At 49.7% G+C, this 24,274-nt stretch overlaps 1 protein-coding gene across 7 annotated transcripts in view; it reads left to right on the forward strand.

The window, feature by feature from the left end:
- STS (steroid sulfatase) overlaps window positions 1–24,274 on the forward strand; it is a 279,363-nt gene that overhangs the window by 54,300 nt on the left and 200,789 nt on the right. For all 7 annotated transcript variants that reach the window (XM_072743588.1, XM_072743587.1, XM_072743583.1 and 4 more), the window contains 4 exons: window positions 16,788–16,928; window positions 19,762–19,883; window positions 19,972–20,094; window positions 21,733–22,156. In XM_072743588.1, coding sequence (XP_072599689.1) covers window positions 16,788–16,928; window positions 19,762–19,883; window positions 19,972–20,094; window positions 21,733–22,156 — 810 coding nt within the window. The remainder of the gene's footprint in view (window positions 1–16,787; window positions 16,929–19,761; window positions 19,884–19,971; window positions 20,095–21,732; window positions 22,157–24,274) is intronic.

Genomic DNA, 24,274 nt, shown 5'->3' on the forward strand with positions numbered 1-24,274 from the left:
AGGAGTGGGTTGTTTTATTTTTTTTTTTTATTTTTTAATTTTTATTTATTTATGATAGTCACAGAGAGATAGAGAGAGGCAGAGACACAGGCAGAGGGAGAAGCAGGCTCCATGCACCAGGAGCCCGACGTGGGATTCGATCCCGGGTCTCCAGGATCGCGCCCTGGGCCAAAGGCAGGCGCCAAAACGCTGCGCCACCCAGGGATCCCGGAGTGGGTTGTTTTAAAGAGAGAATTCTCCCAATGATCCCGAACATAATCCCTCTGAGCTCACCAGAACACCTGCTGATTTACGTACACATACGTAAGCCACCGTTGTTACCTTTGGATGCACGTGATCGGGACTTGCGCTAAATGGTTGTGTTGCTGACAAGGGCTCTGCTTTACTGAATGTGCACGATATAATTGTAATCAGCCTTAAGTGTAGTGCTCGCTATTTAAGTATCCACACACCTCCCTGCTGTGGGGAATGCTGCAGTCTAAATCAACACGCAAGTTTGCTCACGTTTCTTTTCTGCGTGTGAAAATTTTATCCATCTCTGACTTCAGGAAAGGAACCGTACACAGCCATGCTCGCGGGCCAGCTATGTGCTTTATTATGTGTCCCATTGGGATTTTTGCTTTGCCCAACCCATCGCAGTGTATCTGCTCTAAAGAGTGTTACCTGCTTTTCTTGGAAGACTACGTGGGCTCTTGTAGACCTCCCAGCGTAAAGGACTTGCCTGTAATCCTACATCACAGAACATACTGTGGATGAGCTTTGAGAGAGCCGCATGCAGACTCTCCCATGGGAAAGTCACTGCTGGGCGTCCAGTCTGTCTGGGTTAGGTGTGCAGATAGGATCCCATCACTGATGGGATGTCCCATCACTGAAACCCAGAACTGACCACAGGACACGGGATGTGGTTGGGGTCTTGGCTTCAGAGGTGAGCACTCAGGCTGTGGAATAGGGTGGTCCTGGTAGACTTATCTTGTCAGCCCTGGGGAGCCAGACTCAACTCCAGCTTGCGTGTCCCATCACGTGTCTTCCATATTGGTCTCTTCGAGTTCAAGGGACACCCCATGACAGAGACTTCCATATCTAGGATAAATCGGAGGAGGCACTCGTCAGGGCCAGCCGGCGGGTTAGGGTGGCCGAGCCAACATTCTGGGCTCACGTTCTATTCCCACAGGATCACCAGGGTTTGGGACCTGAATTCTAGGATATTCCATATCTTTGAGTGGACACTTGGTGGTTTTTTTTTTTTCTTTTTTAGAACCTTTATTATGTTTTAGATTTTAGTTCCAAAAGCAGACTTGTTTTTGTGCATTTCCTATGGGGTGGGGGGAGCAGAAGCACTTTCCCTTCTTAACCGGCTACGTTCTTCTGGCTGGTCTGTTAATGAAATCGGTGTGAGACCGAGGAAAAGGAGAAACGTTTAATCTCATATGTACAAAGACATGAGGGGCTCCAAGACCATCAGGCAGTTGAAGCTTTTATGCCATCCTGAGCTAAACAGAAAGGGGGGTCAGGGTCTGGGTTTGGAGGGGGAGGAAGGGAATTCACAGGTGGATGGGATGAGCAGGTGTTTGGTAAGGGTCGCCGACGGGGATGTGAATCAACGGTCCTGCCTCACGCCCCCAGCCTCCCCCACAGCCAGCCCAGACTCTGTGGTTGTCTCTGATGATTGCTATCTTCCTGGACCAGCCGCTCTGTCAAAATTCTCCCCGGCAATTAAGGGGGAGGTAAAAAGCTCTTCCTGAGTCTCTTGGGCGTTCATTGTCTTCAGCTCAAAATAATAATGCACACGCCAAAGTGGCCCATTTTGGGAAGGCCTGTTCTGAACCCCTTCCCGGGAAATGGTGAGAGTAAAACACCTTATTTTCTGTATCCATGGGTTGAGTTTCCTACGGGAGTAATTTTATTTTTTATCAAAAAATGTTCTTTCAACATTCTGCATCCCTGAGGAACCCATATAAAAATATATATAAATGTGTAAGTATATAGGAATGTCTCGTAGGCAGCCTCACATTGGAATTTGGGAGGGTTGTTTCCTGCAGCCTGGGGTTGTGTCTGTGACTTTAGTGCAAATTCTCCTTTGCAGTCACCGCTGAGGGCACTCGTGCCAGACCTGCAGCCACAGAGAGCACGTTGTGCGGATGTTTTCTATCACGGGTGGGCGTGTCTGGAGGCAGGTCCACAAGACCATGGAAAGTCCCCCCAGGCTCTCCCCTGGTCAGTCTCCCATCCAAAGGAGACATTCCCTGATCTTAGTGTCTGCAGTCCAGGGGCCCGGGAGGAACGAGTCATTTATTGTGTCTGAATGCAGACCCTCACCCTGGACCAGCCTTGTCTTGCAGTCATGGCTTCTGAACTGATTAGCGGTGGGACCCCCTCCTAGCTCTTTAATCTGAGAGAAGGCGGATGATGACCGGGGTGTCCATGGTGAGGATTAGATGTGGGACGACCTTGTCACACTCGTTTGCACACGGGGCGTTTTTGAGAGTGAAAGGACCGCGGCTGGGTGGCTCTGTGGGTTAAGCGTCTCCCTTCTGCTCAAGTCATGATCTTGGGGTCCTGGGATCGAGCCCCACATTGGGCTCCCTGCTCAGTGGGGAGTCTGCTTCTCCCTCTGCCCTTCCTCCCACTCATGCTGTCAATCTCTCTGAAATAAATCAATAAAATATTTTTTTAAAAAAGAGAGGGAAAGGAGGTGTCGATGATGAGGACAAGCAGCACAGCACTTGGACTGGGGTCGCGTGTGTAACAAGCGCGGGGTACCCACGCCACCACAGGGTACTGGCCCCAGGAGCTCTCAGCTCCTCTTTGGCTATATCACCGTCCTTGAACTGCACCTGCAGGGCTGTGCCTGGTACAGCAGGTGCACGATAAATCCTATTGACATCCTTTGCACCCGAGCACGTTCGCTTTTTCAAGTCACATCGCTTCTGACGGATTGTGTGCGATGCAACATTGGAGCCTCGGGAAGACTTATCTAGATGTTCACTGTCTTCATCTTTCCCGAGAAGCAGCCCCCCCCGCCCCCAAATCCTCCATGAACTCCTGCGGCCTTACAGTCTCCGGGTGACTGTTGTCGAAACGTCGGCCTACAAAGGACGTGACGTCTGCATGCTGTACTGGAGATGCGGGCCATACAGTCGTTCTCAGATCGTCTCTCGTGGGTTCTCCTGGCTCGTGGAGTGAAGGCAGCTCACCTGTCAGTGGGTAGTGGTGAAGAGGGAAACAGGTGTTGTGCAGGCAGGCTCCCCAGGCCTGAGGGCCCCGTGTCACCGCGTGGACTGCCGGCGGGCATGGAGAGCCCCGGCAGCTCGCGTTCTCTGGGGCAGGGGCGCAGCAGCAGGAGACGACAGGGCCACCGTGGCGGGCCCTCACTGCCAGCTTGTCGCCTTCACCCATCGCGTGCTTCCTGGAGATGCTGAAGAGCGAGGATGGTCCACGGGGCGGCTGAGACTTTGGTGCCTTCTTCACGATCTGTCGCGAGACGGGAAGCTTGGCTTGATGTGAGAAGCAAAGTCGGAAAGGGCTGCGGGCTGGCCAGTCCAAGACTGCTCCACCCAGGACAACCTGGTGTGCATGGGGGACAAGCAGCCGAATCACTGCACACCCAGGGAGGAGAGACTTTCATGCAAAGCCATTATTTCAAGAGGAAAAACACTCCACCCATGGGCTCGGCATAATTTCAAAGCTTAGGCAAAAAGGATTTTTGTTTTATAAGGAGAAGTAAACAAAGCCGGGGAACCGGGTGTGGGAAGCAGGGTGAGAGGGGACCGTAGATCCAAGAGTGGTGTCCCCTGGGGCCAGGCTCCCTGGGGAGGGGCGACCTGATGACTCAGGCTGAGCGTGGGCCCAAGTGCAGGACCCTGGGGCTAGGACGGAGGCCGAACCAAAGTCTTGACGCGCGTTTCCTTCTGATGGATGAGTGGAGGCGAGCCCTCTGTGACTCATTGGAGGCAAAGAAAGGGATTTGGAGGGTCCGTGATGACTGGCCTTGTGCAGGGTTGTCTTGGGAGCACCTGTAAGTCTTATCTGAGTCATTCAGGGAGGGGACATTCCTTGAGGTCACTGCAAAACAGAGAGCGCGGCTATTTCTTACGCAGCCGTGTCTTCCCGGATCACAGGGATTGCATGAACCTGAACGTCCTTGGTGGCAGGGCTGGACCTGAGGTGCCGTTTGTTCTCTCCGCCATGGTTGAGTTCCGAGGGTGGAAATGTGCCAGGGGTACGGCGGGAGAAGGCGTACGGGGGCGTGCCTGCGTCCTGAGCCAAGCTGTGTTCACGCGGGACACCCAGGCTGGGTCAGGCACGGCCTGTTGCCAAGGCCAGGGCTCCCCTGGGGAACATCCTGGGCATGTAGGGGAACCTCTGCCCATGCAGGAAGCAGTAGGGAAGGGTCCGTGCGTGGCGTCTCTGTGTCTGGGGGCAGCAGCGCCCGTCCCCAGCAGCACGGGTGGCTGAAGCAGAAAAAGGCTGTGCAGGGAAACACGGCCTCCGGCGGGCACGCTTATGGCTTTCCCTCGAAGCCCACCCCGCTGGGGGGCACTGGGGTGCGCTCGGCAGTGACCTGCTTCTATTGCGTGTTCTTTTTTTTTTTTTTTTTATGATAGTCACACAGAGAGAGAGAGAGAGAGGAGCAGAGACACAGGCAGAAGGAGAAGCAGGCTCCATGCACCGGGAGCCCGACGTGGGATTCGATCCCGGGTCTCCAGGATCGCGCCCTGGGCCAAAGGCAGGCGCCAAACCGCTGCGCCACCCAGGGATCCCTATTGCATGTTCTCTTAACACGTATCGTCCACACTGGTGTTTAAAATCCGTTGTTGCTTGGTGATTTCCATTGATTATAATGATTTTCTGTGATGCTTAGCCAGGGAAGGTTTAGAAGGGGTTATAAATGGGGCTAATTAGTGAGATGCAAATCGCTTTTATGGCTGTTTCCAAACATTTAAATGACCCGTAATTAAATTATGTTGCCAAATTATTTCTTAATTATCATCTTCCTATTGAGTTCACTCCATCAGGAGATCTCATGCACAGTCTCTGGGCAGAGCAAGGAGCATCGTGCGGATGGATGCCTCGCAGAGAACAATGAGAGTGCTCCTTTGCTTCGGTTTCTTTCTCAACGGGTAGACGTGTGTGTTCCGTTTCCGCTGCCGTCTAGCTGAGACGATGAGCCGCTGTGTGGACGGACAGGACAGCGGGGTCGGGGAGGATTACGGTGGTCACGCTGTTCAAATCCCCTACTCCTCCACCATGTCAGCCTTTGCACAGTGTCCCCGCCAGATGGGGCGTTTCAGTCTCTGCCCGGTCGCGGCCGGGGAAGGATGCCATGTGACAGGCTGGTCATTTCGTGGTCTGGCGGCTGCTCTAAAGACTGTGCTCCTGGTTTTGGACACAGTCCTGGCTCTGGCCTCTGAGACAGCAGCTAAAGCCTTTCCGTCGTTTGCAGACGGGTCCTCAAGCAAGCGTAAAGGCGCTTCTACTGCCTCCCGTGTGCCGGGTGCAATGTCACCAATCCCTGAGCCGTGGAAACATCCTGCAGAACCGTTTCTGTGCCCGTGAGCCCGTCATTTGCCCTCATCTCGATAAGCCTGTGTCTGCTTCTTCGATAGCAGAGATGCGGACTGAAAAATGGTATTTCGACTATGGTGCGACGCGTGCAGAGTTGGCCGAGACTCCTCTTCTCTGTCTCGGATGCATCACCTCATGTGATGTGCGCTAAAGGGGCGTTGATTTTAGCCTTAGGGACCGAGTCCGTTCGTCGCTTCCCTCGCGGACCCTTATGTTTTCATGGGCTACAATCTTCTTCCCGTGACTCGCACGCAGTGAGACCACAGCTGCCCGGTATCGGCATCCTCCTGCCGTCGAGGAGACGCGTTCAGCACATTGTGTGTCATCCGTGGATTTGGTCCTGCGGGTGTTTGTGTCTTGTTAGGCTTCGCTAGCAAGTCTCCTTCTGAGACTTGAGACTTCCTTCTCTTCCCAGGCGCACGCTGTCCTCTACGTGTGGGATGCATGTTCTCGTGGCACGGCCATACAGATCACTGGTACCAGTGATAACGGGAGGGACCCGTGCTGCACGTCCTGGGAACCTTCCGCATCTGCCGTGCCTCTTCTGCAGGCCAGCACTCTTTTGCAATAGCTCTTCGCCCAGGGGTCCCGCAACGTGCGATGTCCAGATTCCTGGCTAGCGTTACTTTTCATGCCACTGCTGGTGTTACCGAGGCTGAAGAGGTCTGGTTGCATCACGTCACAGGAGCACAGAGCTGGCCCGTTCCCAGCCGGCTCAGGACGGTACCAGACAAACGCCACGTAGCTTCCTCGGTGCACACAAACCATCTGCAGAAACACTGATTCTGCAATCTTGTGGCCAAGACACCTAGTGTTAGCCGGGTAGCTCGGGTCTGGCTTCCCACCTCCACCTTGTTCTCCTTACAGGCCAGATGTGGTTGTTTATGACAGGACTCGGTTAGGCAGCATGGCCCTCTGATGAGTAAATGTATGTCTGTGCACATTTACCTAATGAGGTCAGCGTGCTGTGGGACTGCATCGGGCGTCCTTGGTTTGTGTTTGCATGGACACCACTACGGAGTCAGGAAGTGGTCGTATTTGCTAATTAATTACGTAGACTTGTATCCTGTTGTCAAGGAGAATCATGTTGGTGTTCGAGCTTGGATCTTCTTGGCTTCCCGTGTCATCCCCCTCCACCAGAGTGGAAATAAGCTTGCAGCGTAAGCTCACTCAACACGGGAAGACCGTGGCCAAGGGCGTGTTGCTGTAGAGAAGACGGTCTTCAGTGTGGACCTCACCTGGTGGGTCTGAGCAGACACAACACATTTGCTAGACGGGGGACATGTGCCCCGGGCTGCACGTGGTATCTTGAGTCTCGTACAAAATGGCGTTGAACCCAAAGACAGTTATCGTCTTTAGGTGTCCAGGGGTACGAAGGCTTTCACGGTGTTGCTCGTCTGGGAGCAGAGGACGCTGCCCTGAATGGAGGACTTGCAGCTTACAATTGCTGCACGCTTGCCGTCCCTTCTGCATCACGGTGTGTGTCTGAACTTTGTATTCCGAAGATCGGATTTATTTATGTATTTATATCAAGACCGACGTTTCAGCTGAAGGCGATTTTGAATGGCATCCATTGAATCTTGTGAAAGGCTTGACGGAGCCTGTAGATGTTGTTTATCCGAACGCTACCACGGTGTGAGCTTTTGGTGGAAGACGGTGGACGTGGTTGAATTCTTTTATGAATCCTTTAGCGTGCTTACTCATTATTACGGATGTTTTAGAGGCTGTGTCTACCCATCAAGCAACCGAGGGTCACCTGTGTAGGAAGGGCCGTCCCATTCTGGATTCTAGTGTATGTGGCTTTCACTGTCTGATGGGTTTTTACAACCGCTTTGACTTTGGGGCACCCGGGTGGCTCAGTCGGTGAAGCATCTGGCTTCGGCTCAGGTCATGATCTCAGAATCTGGGATTGGGCTCCACGTTGGGCTCCCTGCTCTATGGGAGTCTGCTTCTCTACCCCTCCCCGCTTGTCCCCCCCCCCTCAAATAAATAAAACCGTTAAAAAAGAAAAGCACGACACCACTACAACTTTAATGGAGAACCTCATACGGTCTAGCTGGTGGGGAAGACCATCTGGCAGTTCGCCACTGAGCGAAACACAGAATCCCCAAGTGACGGAGCCATTGCACTCCTAGGAACACACCCCAGGACCTGTAAACGGCCCGTCCAAACAAGACGCTGTACGTGAATGTTCACGGCAACACTAGTCAGAAAAGTACACCCAAAGTAGAAGCCACACAGATGTCCCTCAGCAGATGAACGGCTGAGCCAGACGTGATGCCACCCTACAAAGGAACAGTGTCCCGCCGTGTGAAGGAGCAGAGTGCTGATGCGGAAACCTTGAAAACTTTGTGCTCAATGAGAGAAGCCAGATGACCCGTGAGCCCGAGGTCATGACCTGAGCCGAAATGAAGAGTCGGATGCTTAACTGCTTGAGCCACCCAGCTTCCCCGACTTTTGCATTTTAACCAGCTCTACAAGTGGATTGCCTTTTTCATATTTTTCTTATTTTTTTCTCTGTAAGCATTTTCAGCTGTCTCCATCCTCCTTGAGTGGACAGAGATGGGCTGCCAACATTTGCACGCTGGGGTGTCCCCTTTCAGCGTATTTAGGATCTGATGGCAAAAAGACACACAAGAGATTCGTGGTGATGCATACTGAGGCCTGAGGGTCTACTCTGGGAAAACAGGTTCACACTCAGAGCCCAAGAGTCAGCAGCTGGTGGAACAGGTGTGAACAAGGAGCTCTTGGGGCACTGGAGTAGAAGGGTGTGTGAGCTGGTCCCCAAAGCCACGTGCCACCTGCAGGATCCACGACACGGGAAGGCCGGCCCTCGCTTCATGTACTGCTAACATTTATGTGTGCTCTGTGCTCACAAACGATGCTCCCCGGACTTTATCCCATATATGAGTCAGCCACCTTGAGACGCGGAGGAGGTTTTGGAGAAGGCAAAGCGGCACGCCATGAGCACTGGGAGCTTGTGTCTTCTTCTGTGGTTCAGGTGGTCATGCCCGGCCCCGATCCGTAATAGCTACGATCACGTTTTTGCTTGTGATCTTGAGTCATGGCTCATGCCGAACATTAGAAATGATAGAGGTTGGAAAAGCAAAGTGGGAGGAGTCGGAGGCTTCCTGGCCAGAGGATCCAGGAGCACGCCGGTGTCCCCAGTCTGTGTGGGTCCAGGCTCTGTCTCTCTTCCCATGGGGTCTCCGAGAAAGCGCCGTGGACAGCAATGACCTCGTTGGCCAGGGTTACATTTTATTATCTGCTTGAGCGCCGAACCCCAGACCATGCCAGCAGGTTAGACTGGGATGCGCCCAGAGCTTCTGTCCTGGGTCAGCAAGTCTGACAACCAACATCCCCTCATCCCGTGGGGCAAGGGCGCATGGCTCTCTGGAGCCTCCTTGATGAGGATGCAAATCGCCTCCTCTCCCCAAAGCCCTGCCTCCTGATAACATCACCTACGATGTGTGTGTGTGTGTGTGTGTGTGTGAGGATTTCAACATCTGATTTCTTTGCGGTGCAAGAAGGGGACGCATCATTGAGACCAAGACCGTTTCAGTTAATGTTTTTATTACAAAATCCTGCTGTGATTCACGATTGCCAATAAACGGGTCCCCTAAATGTGCCCCCCCTCACCTGCCACCATAGTCCTAACGACACTTCTGTTCACTGCTCTCTGGTACCAAGAACTCTCCAGCTGTGGTGACCCCTACAAGCCAGGGACGAAGTTGTAGGATGTTCATCTTGCCCGCAGTTTTGAGGACCCCTTTGGTTCCTAAAATTCAGTACATTTTACGTAAATGAGCAGGTGAGCCGTGATCACGAGTGGATGATGACAGAGCATTTAGGTGTGGAGCTCACGGAGAAGTATCAGAAGGCCGAGCAGCAGATTTCTGCGTCCCCTACAGTTGCCTTACCCTGAGTATCGTTGACATCACTGCCCCAGCCAAGGCGCAAGGTTTCCACATCACGGACCTCCGGCATCTCGCTGGAGCACTTACAAGTGAAATGGCAAGAGGAGTATCCCGTTTGTGAAGTCACCCAGAGGTCTTCCAGGTGGAAACGCACCAGCCTGGTGGTGGCGTGCGCCGTCGTGACAGGCGTCATCACGCTTCATTGCCGGCGGCTTGGCGTATGGCAGGCACGTCTTAATTACAGAGCTCCGAGGCCCCTGAAGAACAGCTGTTCTTAGACTACTCTTCCGAAGTGTAGGATATGCCGTGCCGCCAGCGACGTTCCTCGTGGGTTATTTGCCTTTGTGACTGCTGCATGTTCTTGATGGCGCAGCTCCGTCTCACAACGCGCTTTGTTCCTTAATTTGGACAGGAACGCAGTTCGCCGTTAAGATGACCTCTTATCTTAAGGGCAGTCCACTCATTACAGAACACACTTTTCACGAAATGACACTATATCAAAGCTCCGTGGCATTAAATGTTTTCTGGGGACCGTGATACCATAAGTAAAATGTTTGCTTATGATAATTACGAGTTACTGCGCGCAGCGTGGGCGAGCGCATAATTCTCTTTTGTCTTAAAAGCCAGCCATCAGGTGTAAACATTCAGAAACAAAAGATTCAGCCATCGAGAGTGAAAATAATGAGTCGGGAGCGATGAAAATTTCTCTTGTAGCGCTTGAGGTAACACTGGAATGGAGACTTTTATAAGACATTGATGCTGTAGACATTTCAATGTACTAATAGAATGTGATGTGGAGGATCTATCACCAGAGACAGGTATATATTTTGTCACGCTTTTTGTCGTTGTGTGAGTGTGTGTATAGTGTATATTTATACACAGACCATGTATGTATATATACATATGTGTGTATATAGAGGATACAGCACACGTGCTGTGCACATACACGTATATGATATGCCAAAAATGCGTTTAGGAATTTAACCCCAAAGTTATTTAAGAATTTAATGAGAGACCGTATGATGAATAAAAATGTCCATTTGGGTTGTACATTAATGAAATGTCCTATACGTGGGGGTCCAGATAGCAACATACATGTTGATAGCATGCACCTGATGCAGTCGTTTCCAAATGCGTAGATGTTCACGGATTTGTATCCTGCAAATAGCTGTGAAGGTGGATTCCACGACCAGAGTCAGGAATCCACAAGTGCAGTTAATGCTGGTTAACTTTTCTCTAGATTTTGTGTTTTAAAAAAAAAAAAAAATCACATAATTTAAAAAAAAAAGAATAAAAATTGCACAATCAGGGGCACCTGGCTGGCTCAGTGGGTGACGCGTTTGCTTTCGGTTCAGGTCATGATCCCAGGGTCCTGGGATGGAGCCCCTGCGTCTGGCTCCCTGGTCACTGGGGAGTCTGCTTCTCTTTCTCCCTCTGAGCTCTCTCTTACTTTTCTTCTTTCTCTCTCAAGTAAATAAATCAAATCTTTTTTAAAAAAAAAAACATAATTACTCAAAATATTCAAACAGCCCAGCCATGTATAAAGTAGAATAGAATTCTCCTTCCATCTACAACTGGCCCCTGGGTGGCACCTCATGGCCAGGCCCTTCTCATCACGTTTCTCTTTGAATGGATTTGGGGTCCAGCAGTACTGGTCTGTCGACCCTGTTCCTGTCAGTCTCTTGCCACATCCTTTGAGCTCGTAATGTCACCTGTCAGGCTGACTGTCCCCATCTGTAAACTGGGAGTCATCGCAGAGCCTGCCACACTGGTGGGCAGTTGGAAGTGGATGGTGGTCTCTATAACACGGGTACCTGGAGGCTAAGGATCTGATACAAAGCGAAGCGTGTGCGTTGTTCCTGTTGCTTTGGCCATTCGCTCCTGCCCCTGCCGAGGCCACCGTGTCTCATTCTGAAACCTTGTGGTCTTGGCGTTGCTTTTCCCGCTGGGGTTGAGTTTGTGCTTATAGTCCTCTGAACTCCAGGGGAGGGGCGCCCCATCACTGGCTGGCCTTGTTGGGTCTGGAGCAGACTACAGGACCACTGCTACCTTTGCCTGAGAAATTCCCCACCTCCTAGACGGGGCTTCGGGAGTGGGGGGTCTAATATGACAGAGTGAGTCCCGTCAGTGCCATAGAGCATCTACCTGCCTCTTAGCATTTCCCAATGTCCGGTGTTAGCCGGGGAACCTAACACAGGGTGAGGCAGCCGGGCATTTACCTGAGCAACGGGGGCAATGCCTTTCAGCAGCTCAAATGTGCTGGAATGTTGAAAGCTCCTTAGACTCTGGTTTGCTTTTTTTTTTTTTTTTTTTTTTTTTTTACAGTTTTCATGGGATAGTTTGCTTTGTGCCGATGCTTTCAGAGGCTACCCCTGTCTTATCAACTTGAAAGAAAATACAGAGTCAGTCCCAGGGAGTCTTAGTCTCCTCCATATTTACGGGAACATGAATCTTACAGGAGCTTGGTCATGGTAGGAGCCCGTGTGTTGTACAGCTGTAGACAGACGTGTGCAAGCATCCAGCCGCTCAGTCGCGTGTTGGCAGGTAAGGAATGTCAGCAGCAATTTGGGAAGCGTCATGCTTGGACTCATCGCGTGCTACCCTCCTCTTCGGCTTCCGGAGCGTAGGCCGTACCGGCAAAGGAGACACGGGAGTCCATGAGCACCACGGGGGTCTTCCAGCTTTCCAAACTGAATGTCTCCCCAAACTTTCTAAAGATTTCAATTGTAAAGAAAGGGGCTCAGTAAGACTTAATTTTTTCAAATTGCTTTCTTGATTAATACTGTTAAATTAATGTGATTAACTTAATGGTGCTCTGCATACTTGAGTGTATTGAGAAATGCAAAGACCCGAGCACCGTCTACGGTGGCATAGACAATAAAAAATAGGGATTCGCTAAATAAGTAAAACATGAATATTTATTTTAGAAAAATTGCAAGCAATTTATTATTTTTTTTATTAACGTATGCTTGGCACACAATGTCACACTAGAAAAATCACAAACAATGTAAACAGGTATTTAAATCTATAGAAACGCCTGTTTTGAACAGATATTCAGATAGGTTTTTGCGGTCTTCATGTCAGACAATTTCTATGGTTTAAGAACAGGACATCTATTTAGGTGACACTTTGTTAACCAAATTTATGGGTCAAGAAATTTCTTCTATATAGTTTGAGTAAGACCACGTGTCTTCTAAAAATTTATGGTTAGTAATTTAGGGTTTTCTCTACTTTCCATGTGCCTTTTTCCCCATTGAGCAAATAGATTAGGAACGTTTTTGTTGCCATGGTAAAGTTTCTGTTATGTAAGCGCAGTGTTAATTTTTCTTTAATGAGCTAATTTAATGTAATTACACCTCCAGTTACGAAAATGTTCTTTTGTCTCTCTCCTTCGTAATTGTGTTTTAGGAAGAGCTACTTCCTCATGAAAGTGTTCTCTTGCTTTTTTGCCAAATTAAGATTGTTCAGAAAAATAATTTAATTTTTAAGGAGGGAAATTATACAGTTTTTCAGAAGTTAATGTGCCATGCTCATATGTTAGAGTAGAGCACTTTCATTTATTTGTTAAGTACTTTTATCAACTAACTGTGTTTTAATAGTTTAAAACATCTTTATAAACGCCCCTGCGTGTGGAGGAAAAACAGGTCTGATTATTTCAGACAATAATAATTTATATGCAGTGACATTTTAAATGACTATTAGCAAACGGACATTTTCTAACATTTTTTACTTTCTCACGTGACGCCTAACGATAGGTACCACGGGCACATTTTGGAGGTACCATTAATGATATAATGTCACATTGAGCCAACCAAACCCATTCTGAGATTCAGAAATTCATACTCTGTAGATATTAATAATTATTAAAGGGCTTTGATCCTATTGGGTTTAATTTTAATTAAAAAAAAAAAACAAAAAGGTCTGCACCTGAACTAAACCTCTCAGCAAAATGCACGGAAAATCGGTATGGATTTTTTCCAATGGAGGACACATGTACAACACATGTACAAAGGATCCTTATGGTGGCCACATCCCGGCATGCAGCAGATATAATCTAGGCCCCGGACATTTTGCGTCTTCATTGTTCTCTGCAAAGTTCAATGGAGAGCAAGGTTGAAATCTCATTGACCACTCTCACGCTGTCTGAGTCGTCACATCCAGTTAATTACCTGGTTGTATTAATTGCATCTCAGATCAATCCTGTTCTGTCCCGCCTGCCCCCACCTAGTGTGGGTACCAGCATCTCTGTGGCGTCACAGCCACTGTGCGCACATTCCCTCCGGCCTCTGCCACATGCATCCTCCATGGAGCAGCAGAACGATGGAGGATGCACATCATCCCCGGATTAAATTCTTCACTGCCTGCCCGTCCTGTCCCCAGTGGCCTGGCTTGTGCTTCCCACCTCTGAGCCCTTTTCTCCAACTCGTAGTGAGAGTGTTGCATGGAAAAACAAAGAAAACATAGAAACAGTGGCACTCGCACATAGGAATGCTGTGCCTTCAGCCATTTGCAAAAGAAGCACAGGAAAAAGGACAAGGAGGGAAAGCTACCACCTGAGTGCTTCTCTGCATTGTGGCTTTATATATTTTCCTTCTGCACATTGAGAATAAAAGTGAACAGACAATGAGACAAAGTTCATTTGAAAAAAAAAGAAACAAATTATGGTTTTTGTGTATGTTAAAAGCAGGGTAGGCAAAGTAATTCTCAGAATAGCTAGATTTGGGGTGAAGCTTTACTAAGAGTCACAGGGAGCCTAGATTTTGCTTCATTTAATCTCTAAGTGAACCGTATCCCTCTGGCCTACCATAAGTACATTTTCCATTCCTGGTGTTTTCAATTTTCGATCGTAAAACAAAAATTCATTTTTCGCATCGTTTGCTGAGCTGAGCAATGTGTCTTTAAACGGCTTACATAAATTCTGACACCTCACTGCTAATGAAGCATGTTCTTAAAATAAGTTGAGCATGACCTCTGAGCTCTTGCCATGGAACGTCTCTGCAGGCCCTTATTAATGCAACGGAACTTCCTATCGGAAGCTCTTGGACTTTGTTTTAGTTCTTTGCTTCTGTGTAACAGGCGAGTGCAAAACTTAGCAGCTCAAAGCAACATGCATTTGTTATCTCAGAGTGTCGGTGGGTCAGGAATCTGGCACAATGTAGCTGGTGCGTTGCAATCAAGGTGCCGGCCAGGGCAGTGGTCTCATCTGAAGGCTCCACTCCCAAGCTGACTCAGCTGGCGGTGGGCAGGATTCTGTTTCTTGTAGGCCGTCAGCATGAGGGGCTCGTGTCCTTGCTGCCTGTTGCCTGCAAGTCTTGCTCAGTTCCCCGTCACAGGGGCAGACGGGTTCTCTCCGGCATAGAATCTCACTTCCTTAAAATCCAGCAGGAGGACGAGTCTGCTGGCCAGACTTTGTGTTTGCAGCCTAACCACAGACATCACCTGCCACATGTTTTCCACATTCTGTTCATGAGAACCGGGTTGTGAGGCTCAGCTGTGCCCAAGGGGAGGGGATGATACAAGATGGGAATACCAAAGGGGTGTGCCTGGGGCCAGCATGTAGTCGGCTGCCACAGTTTGCTTGAAACTGTGTTGCTGTCCTTATTAAGGTCTACACAAAGTCACGATGACACCACCACCAACTGCTGGCCCCTAGTGATGAGTCCTTTATGCATTCATAGTGCTAAATGTATAATTTATCTCCTCCGTGATACCTACAGCGTATTGTTAGTATGATTGTCCCCATTTTACATGAGAAAGTGCCAAGCCAACAGGGAGGCTGAATTCACGGTCCCGGGTTTCTCCACCTCACCTCACGACACCTGCAGAAGGCACGTTTGCCCCTCCATTGCTTGCTGGAGTGGGCGCCGTGCTTGTGGATTCCCACGTTTGGCCAGCCGGGGGCATGCGGGGGTGTGCTGTGGCTCATTCAACCGTGAAACCATCCCCAGGCTCTCACGATGTCTATGATCCGGGTTTTGCCCGGATAAGTGTGTAGAATTGGCATGGATTTGCGGGAACCGCCAGTGAATTGCTTGTGGTTGTAAAGGTGTAGGTAGATAGACTAAAGCCCTCCTAACAAGGGTTGTGTGTCTCGCACTTTATCATTTCGGAGGCTTTTGCCTTTTCGTTCCCTTGAGGGGAGGCAGGACGATGTTTCTCCCCACCTACCCCCCAGCTTCATTGAGGTATAACTGACAAATACAATCGTCTGTATCTAAGGTGGCCGCGTGATGATTTCATGGTATACGTTGTGCAGTGACTGTCACAGTGCAGCTCATTAGCGTCATCAACTCACGTATCGTTGCCCATTTTTTGGTGAGCGGAGACAGTGCTCAGGATCTAGCGGTGGAGCCTGGAGCACGAGTTCCGTACAGTGTCGTTAGCTGCCGTGACCGCGCCATCCCGCAAGTCCCAGGACGTGTTCGTCGTCTAACCGGAAGCCTGTACCCTGGGACCAACATCTCCCCGATCCCGGCCCGAGCCGGTGTTACTTCCGCGGCTGCGAGTTCAGCTTCCTGCGTTTTGCTGCAGGTTCCCCGTGAGCGAGCTGGGGCCGCATCCGGCCTCGGCCGGGGGCCTGGTGTCCTCCCGGCTACCCCCTAGGCCGCGACTGGCGGCTGCTCATCACGCCCACTGTGTGGCCGAGGCCCGAGGCGGAGACGGGGTCACGGGCCATGGTGCGGCGCGGCAGGTCGTGCCTTGCACCCCAGGCTCCGTGGCTGGCGCCGAGCCGTGACTGCGCACACGTGCCCTGGTCCCCGCAGGCAGGGGGGAGCAGCCGCCACGAGGGCAGGCAGGGCACGTTAGGGGTGAGCGAGCGACCGGCCCGGCCTGGTTGTCCTGCGGGGGTGGGGGGGCGGCAGTGCTGGCTGTCGGGCGGGAGGATGCCGCAGGGGAGAGCACAGGTGGGCGAGCACGGGGAGGCGTGGGTCACCCAGGTCATGGGTGCATGGGGCAGGCCAGGGGAGTGGGGGCGCGGGGGCTCCCGAGGAGCAGGGATGGGGGTGCACTGCACACGCACACACACACGTGCACCCACTCCAGTGGCAGGAAGCAGCTGAAGCCGGGCCAGGACGCCACTCGGGGCCTGCCGTCTGCAGCACCCGCTGAGTGGCACCCACGGGTGTGGGGCTGCAAAGGCCCCTGTAAGTGGCAGCGCTGCCCAAGTTCTCGGCTGGGCGATGTGTCTGCGTGGATGCGGAGCTCGCGTTGCCGGGGCACACGGGGTGGAAGAAGGTCCCAGCAAAGGGGCTGCTGCAGCGCCCCGGGCGCCCCTCACTGCCCTCTGTGTGCTTCCCTCTGCAGGAAGATGCGGCTCCGTCTGCTGCTCCTGTTGTTGCTGTGCGAGGCCCAGGGCCACGCGGCCCCCAGGCCCAACTTTGTCCTGCTGATGGCCGACGACCTCGGCATCGGAGACCCCGGGTGCTACGGGAACACGACGCTCAGGTGCGGTGACGCAGTTGCTGCGTGAACACCGGGGCCCCCCTTGCAGGCCCCGGCCACGGGTGACGTGAACGCACAGAACGCCGACGGGTGTCCGAACCCTTCACAGCGCTCGTGTCCACCTGGGACTTTACGTGGATACAGACCGACTGGCGTCAGGAAGGCGGGTGGGATTCGATCTCATTGAACAGTGTAAACCCAGAGGGACCACTAGAAAGATCGTCAGGGTGACCCTTTCCTACCGAGCCGACTGTGCCGTGTCTCCTGCATCCTCACTTGGCTCTGCCTGTGGCCGCAGCTCTCCTGTGTTTGGTACCAGCTGCACTGCAGTGGGCCCCGCTACTTGAGCCACCGTCAGCTTGGGTGATCACAGAACCTCTCAGGGGCCACGGGCGCTGGTGATGGCAGAAGCACAGTGGGAACCAGACTTAGGGACGGAGGAGGACCTTCTGTTTCTCAGCCCCTCTGCCTAACCCTGGGTTCACGTCAGACGTCTCGTAAGGGCCCGTGATTGAAGGAGAGTAGGTCCTTGCGTAACAGCATATTAGCATCAACGCTGCATTTTCTCTTAATAATCATGAGGAGACGATGACATATTGTGCTTCTCAGCTTCCTCTTACCAACGATCGGTACAAACTGAATCACATGAGGTGGGAAAGAGATCACTGGCTTTTAGTAGAAGTTTCTCATAAGATCTATGAATAGTAATAACTACGTGAAGCAGGGGGAGGGATGGACACACCTTAAGGGCTGAGGGATGCTGATTGGCTTTCATGCCGTCACTCTGGCTCCTCGTCTCCTTTTCAACACAACAGTGCACCTTGGAAGAGTGTTTCGTAGCTTTGTGTCAGAGCAAACAAAAATTAGGCATTAAGTGGTTCTTTTGGGGAGAACCTGGCATCCAGATGTGTGTCAGTTCCACCTCTGAACCTTTGCATCACGTGCTGCTTGTCATTTGTGAAGTGTGTGCTTACCTACGACATGTGTTAGAGCTTAAACACATGGACACGGATGAGATTTCAGTTGACCACGTGTGTTTTCTGCCCCACGTTTGGCCTCATTTTGTATAACATGTAGATGTTACTTTTGGACACTTGTCATACCTCTATTGCTGGTAATTTAGTTTTTCTTTTCCTTTTTTTTTAATTTAGTTTTTCTTATCAGAGTCATAATGTCTACTCATTTCTTAAATTTAGCTCATTTTTTTTCACTTTATTTTTAGATTACTGTTATTTATTGTCATTTAAAGTCAACTGAGTAACTTACCATGTATTATTAGCTTCAGAGATAGAGTTTAGTGATTCATCAATCGCACATAATACCCAGTGCTTGTCACATCACATGCCCTCCCTAATGCCCATCACCCAGTTACCCTACCCCCCACCCACCTCCCCTCTAGCAGCCTTATTGGTTTCCTAGAGTTAAGAGTCTCTTAAGGTTTGTCTCCTCGCTTTCATCTTATTTTATTTTTCCTTCCCTTCCTTTATGTTCATCTATTTTTTCATCTCTTAAATCCCATAAGGGACTATTAATCAGCCATCAAAAAGAGCAGAATCTTGCCATCTGCAATGACGTGGATGGAACTAGATGGATGGCATTATGCTACGTGAAATAAGTCAGAGAAAGACAAACATCATATGATTTTTAATATTATGTGTATTCCTGAACTTCACTGAGCTAACAGATAACCTTACCCAGTCAGGGGTTTTAATCAAAGAATTACAATCAAGCCTTAATGTTCTATGTCTAACAGATCTCAAAAGGAAAGAAAAAGTGTCTACAATCACAATATAGAATCTATGTCACAGCGTATCCTACATCTGTCGTTTTCCATATTGGATTCCAGTTCTTTATGAATTACATATTTTCACATTCTATTTTATTTTTTTAAGATTTTATTTACTTATTCATGAGACACAGAGAGAGAGAGAGAGAGAGAGAATGGCAGAGACACAGGCAGAGGGAGAAGCAGGCTCCATGCAGGGAGCCTGACGTGGGACTCAATACCAGGACTCCAGGATCACGCCCTGGGCCAAAGGCGGCGCCAAACGCTGAGCCACCTGGGCTGCCCAACACATTATATTTTATAAGCTCATCTCCCCAAATAGATGTCTCAGTGCACAGTCTAGGTATGATGAAGTTTAAGTCAGATATGCAGATTCCGTCTTCTAAACCTTCTAAACCTTGCAATGGGAGGCAGAAGCACAGTGGAAAGGTGGGCTGTAACGTGCATACACTGAATTCATGGATGGGGGAGCAGATTGAGCAATGCGATGAAATGACCTTCACCTTCAAGCTCTGCATCACCAAGGGCTCTCTGTGTGGGCACAGGAGCATGAGACTGTGGGCCACGAGAATAAGATGCATGCTCCTGTCTCTGTACATCCATGTAAGAGGGCAGTTGGCCGTGCTGTCCCTTTGTAGTGAGGAAGCTTCTGTGATAGGATCTGTGTCCTACACACGGGCCAGGCCCCCTCACAGGACAAGGATGGCCCTAGGAGGCTCACGAGAATCCTGTCTCTGCCAGGACCTGAAGAATAGAAGGTAGCCAGGCTGGTAAAGAGGCAGGGGCTGCATTCCCAGTGGAGGATGTGGAATGAAAGCTCAGCATGGCCCAGAACTGAAAAAGGTTCATTTCTGAATGCCCAGCAAGTGTAGAATGACTCCTTGACAGGATTGGCAAGTCCATTGCCAGAGCAACCGGGATGGCTTGTTCTGCATCACCCACACTTCTGGAACTTTCCCTAGATTGCTGAGAAGTGATGCACTGTAAAAAGCCACAGTGGAAGCTGCATGTTTCAAGGTCATCATGAATGACATGAGTCTTCCGTTCTAGAACTCCCAATATTGACCGGTTGGCTGCAGAAGGAGTGAAGCTCACACAGCACCTGGCGGCGTCGCCCCTGTGCACACCAAGTAGGGCAGCCTTCATGACAGGCCGGTACCCCATCCGATCAGGTAACCCCCAGGCTCCATAGCCATGGTTCTTGTCCTCCTAGGGGCATCCCTGACCCCCTCTTTCAATGGTTCATTTCTCCTGTTTCAGGAATGGCCTCTCAGTCCTTCATAGGAGTGTTTATCTTCTCCGCCTCTTCTGGAGGACTTCCAACCAGTGAGATTACCTTTGCCAAGCTTCTCAAGAATCAAGGCTATTCAACAGGTCTGATAGGTAAGGGCAGCTGAGGAGTGGGAGTCGAGGGCCTGGGCAGGGTGAGTGGGGGAGGGCATGATGACTGGCTTTTTAAGGATGGCATCACTGATACAGTTTGCGCAATTTCACATAATGAAGAAATAATTTCAATTGTAAATTAAAACACAATGCACCTATCTGGGCTATTTGAGTGTGTGTATGTGTGTGTGTGTGTGTGTGTGTGTGTGTGTGTGTGTCTGGACAGGTAAATAGATGAGATTGATAGATGATAATGACAGATGGATGGACTGATGGATGTATGAATAAATGGAAAGGTAGATAACATAGCTGATGGAGCCACGTATGGATAGGTAAATAGATGAAATGGGTGATGCATGGATGATGGATGGATGGATGGATGGATGGATGGATGGATGGATGGATTATTAATGGTGGGATGCACAGATGGTGGATGGATGGATAACAGATGGATAATGGGTGGATGGATGGATGATTGGATGGACAGGTAGATGGTGAATGGATAATGGGTGGGAGGGTGGATGATGGTTGGATGAATAGATGGTGGATGGATGGATGATAATGGATAGTAGGTGGATGGATGGATAATGGGTGGATGGATGGATGAATGGATCATGGTTACATGCATGAGGAATGGATGAATAATGAGTGGTTGACTGGATGAATAATGAGTAGATGGATGATGGGTGGATGATGGATGCATGGATGACGGCTGCATGGATGTGTGATGGGTAGATGGATGGATGGTGGATGGATGAATGGATGATGGGTAGTTGGATGAATGGGTAATGGATGAATGGATAGATGAGGTAAATGAGACACATGATAGCTAATAGATTGATAAATAGATAATCATGCACAGCCATACAGGGTACAAAACTACATATACACATTATGCTATTGAACATTTTATCTTTTATATTAATAGTGAAATTGTGTCAGAGTTTGTCTCAGTTGACATTCCCATTGATTTTTGTTCAACTGATAGGAATAATCCATTCTCCATTTTTACTTGGTAAGCATAGGTCTATGCAGGTCATCAGATGAATCATAAAATCTCTCACAAAAGCAAAATGACCATTCTCTTTCCTCCCACCTCTTGTCATAAAACCATCATCATGGTTTTCTTTTGTGACCACTCACTAATTTAGTGGTATAACGTACATTTTATAAGAAATGTTCATAGATGTTTAAAACAATTGCTGAGCTATAAGCGTGATTTCCTCATGCTTGCTTCAGGGGTAGTTTTCCGAGAAAGGATCCATTTTCACTTTTAATAGTTAAGGGACAAAAACCAAGTTGGTCCTACGACTTAAGGAAATGTCCTTAAAAAATTATTGTGTTTTTCTGTGTATTTTTGTCACCTACCTATTAAATATGTCAGGTGGTTGTCTTTTGTTTTGTTTTATTTTGCTGTTTTCGGTGCTCAAGCAGTTGTTGTTTTCTGGTAGAGTGAGTAGTTAATGCCCTGTTGTTTGTGGAAAAGGCAGCGAGACACTGTGGGGTTCTCCAGAGTAGGAGGAGTTTGGCTAACAAATGTGCAGAGCGATCCCGCTTTTCAGTGTGTGGGAATCAGAGGCTGACATCCAGGTCACAGTGTTCATTGCGTATCAACGTATCACCCATCTGTCTTCTCAGGCAAGTGGCACCTTGGGACCAACTGTCACAACAAGACAGACTTTTGCCACCACCCCTTGAGCCACGGCTTTGACTATTTCCACGGGATCCCCGTGACCAACCTGAGGGATTGCAAGCCCGGAGAAGGCAGCGTCTTCACCAGGGGCATCAGGGTGCTGGTCTTCATCCCCCTTCAGATCATTGCCATCACGCTCCTCACCCTGGTGGTGCTCAAGTGCTTGGGGCTGCTCCACGTGCCCCCTGTGGTCTTCTTCTGCCTTCTGTGTCTCGCCGCCATGATCCTCGGCCTTCTGCTGTGCTTCCTGCATTACTTCCGACCCCTGAACTGCTTCCTGATGCGGAACTATGAGATCACTCAGCAGCCCCTGTCCTATGACAGCCTCACGCAGAGGCTGACGGCGGACGCGGCCCAGTTCATACGACGGTGGGTATCGCCTCTTATCCAGATGCTGCCTGTTGCAGCCTGTGCTTGGTTATTGCCATGGAGGTTGGAGAAACAAGGTGGTCCTTCTAGCCACGTTTCCCCTTCCCTGCTGAGGAGGTTCCTCCAGCCAAGCTCTCGGGAGGAGGAGGGGGGTGGACAGTGGAATGGCACGTGAAGGGAGGTGCAGCCCAGTGGGCTCTCATCAGGTGGCTCTGCCAGTGTCCCTCACGTCCTCTGCTTCTGAAGTCCTGCCAAAAAATGTCTCCCAGGTGACAAAAGGGGCCCTAGGTATCACCACGGTCATTATTCTTCGTGTGTGCGTTGTTTGTAGACTAGAGCACATGTGTCATCCTTGCAACAGAAACGCCACAGGGAAGTCCAAGATATTCTATGCAAATTTCTGAGCAGAACAACTGTGTGAGGAACCTGGGTGAAGCGTATTATTTTGTGCAGGTCTGTTAGGACGCCTTGAGTGCATAGTGTTGAGGGTTGCCGTCAGCAAAGGGAATGACCATCCATGGACAGGTTGATGGCGGGTCTGAGTAGAGACTATATTCCTTTTTTTAAAATTTCTTTTTATTAAAGTTCAATTTGCCAACATATAGCATAACACCCAGTGCTCATCCCATCAAGTGCCCCCCTCAGTGCCTGTCACCCAGTCACCCCCACCCACCTCCACTTCCACTACCCCTTGTTCGTTTCCCAGAGTTAGGAGAGAGACTATTTTCCAAACACCTGCTATCAAAACCAGACAAAACCATTTTGTTCCATTTGGAACTTTAGAGAAGAGTAGAAATGTCATGTGAAAACCAGACATCTGGTCTGTGCGGTCACTTGCCATGAGCATGCTGAGAACATGTGTAGTTCAGGCACCAAAGACTGGAGAAACCAGTTGGTCCCAGCTAAAATGGCGGGAGGAAAGATGTAATGCGGTTCTTGACAGAAGGAGGAAGATTTTAAGCTGGTGGTCATGCTCCTGAGCATCTGTTGTCATCACTTGCATGTGGATGTACTGTTGAGTTAGTGATGCCTGCGTAAGCCTAACGGTTGGCCCACACAGCTGAGTAGCGACTGCTCAGGCTTTGGTTTGCAGAACCTTAGTGTGCCCTGAAAACTGAAGATCACCGGTCTTCTTCTCTTACTGTGGAGTGCCGAGGCCAAGCTGCACATCGCCATTGAACCAGCTCCCGAGAGAGTCTAGCCCAGATGTCTCCTAGCACACCCCAAGAATACTGGAGCATAGATGGGGTTTCCCACAAAAATCTACAACCATTGTTAGATCCGTACATATTTTCAGAAGGGGATGCTGACTTGGGATCTGATGCACCAGTTTTAGAACCTTATAAGGTATACATTTTACATCATCTCCCAGTAAGATCTATGTATTTTGTTTTTTAGTAGACTTTCTTTCTTTCTTTATTTGAGAGAGAGCACATGAGCACATGAGCACAGGGAAGGACCAGAGGAAGAGGGACAAGAAGATTCCCCACTGAGCCGAGAGCCAGACTTGGGGCTTGATCCCAGAACCCTGGGATCATAACCTGAGCTGAAGGCTGACACCTAACCGACTGAGCCACCCAGGCGCCCCAGATACACATAGATTATTAATAGAAACAAGGCTCCTGAAATGATCTCTCTCTCTCTCTCTCTCTTTTTTTTTTAGCAGAGCGATCACTTCTGACACTTTCCATCTTATTGTGTTGTGTTTTATATTTAAAAAGCTCTCTGGCTGTGACACTAAATTAATGTCATACCTCAACAATGAGGCACAGTCTGCGTGGTTGACAAAGCTCTTACCTCGCGGGTTAGCCTCGCTGCGTTCATAAGCAGGGGGACAGCCGTTCCGAGATAGGATGGCGCCCCGCTGGATTGCAGACCTGGCCATTGAAGCTCAAAACCCAGCAGTGTGCTGTTTTGCCAAATTTGCTGTAACAGCTGAACACTCACCTATCGGTCTGCATCGACCAGCAATCTCTCAGAAACATATGGGAGGAGATTAATAATACAGTGCCCCCTGCAAAATCACAGGGTTCGGGAATCATACTCGGCTTCCAGATGATTCACTTCTCTCCCACATGTGCTATTTTGACAGGAATGATTGAATCTATAGAGAGTATG

The sequence above is a fragment of the Vulpes vulpes genome, chromosome X, assembly GCF_048418805.1.
Source record: "Vulpes vulpes isolate BD-2025 chromosome X, VulVul3, whole genome shotgun sequence".
Taxonomy (NCBI): Eukaryota; Metazoa; Chordata; class Mammalia; order Carnivora; family Canidae; genus Vulpes; species Vulpes vulpes.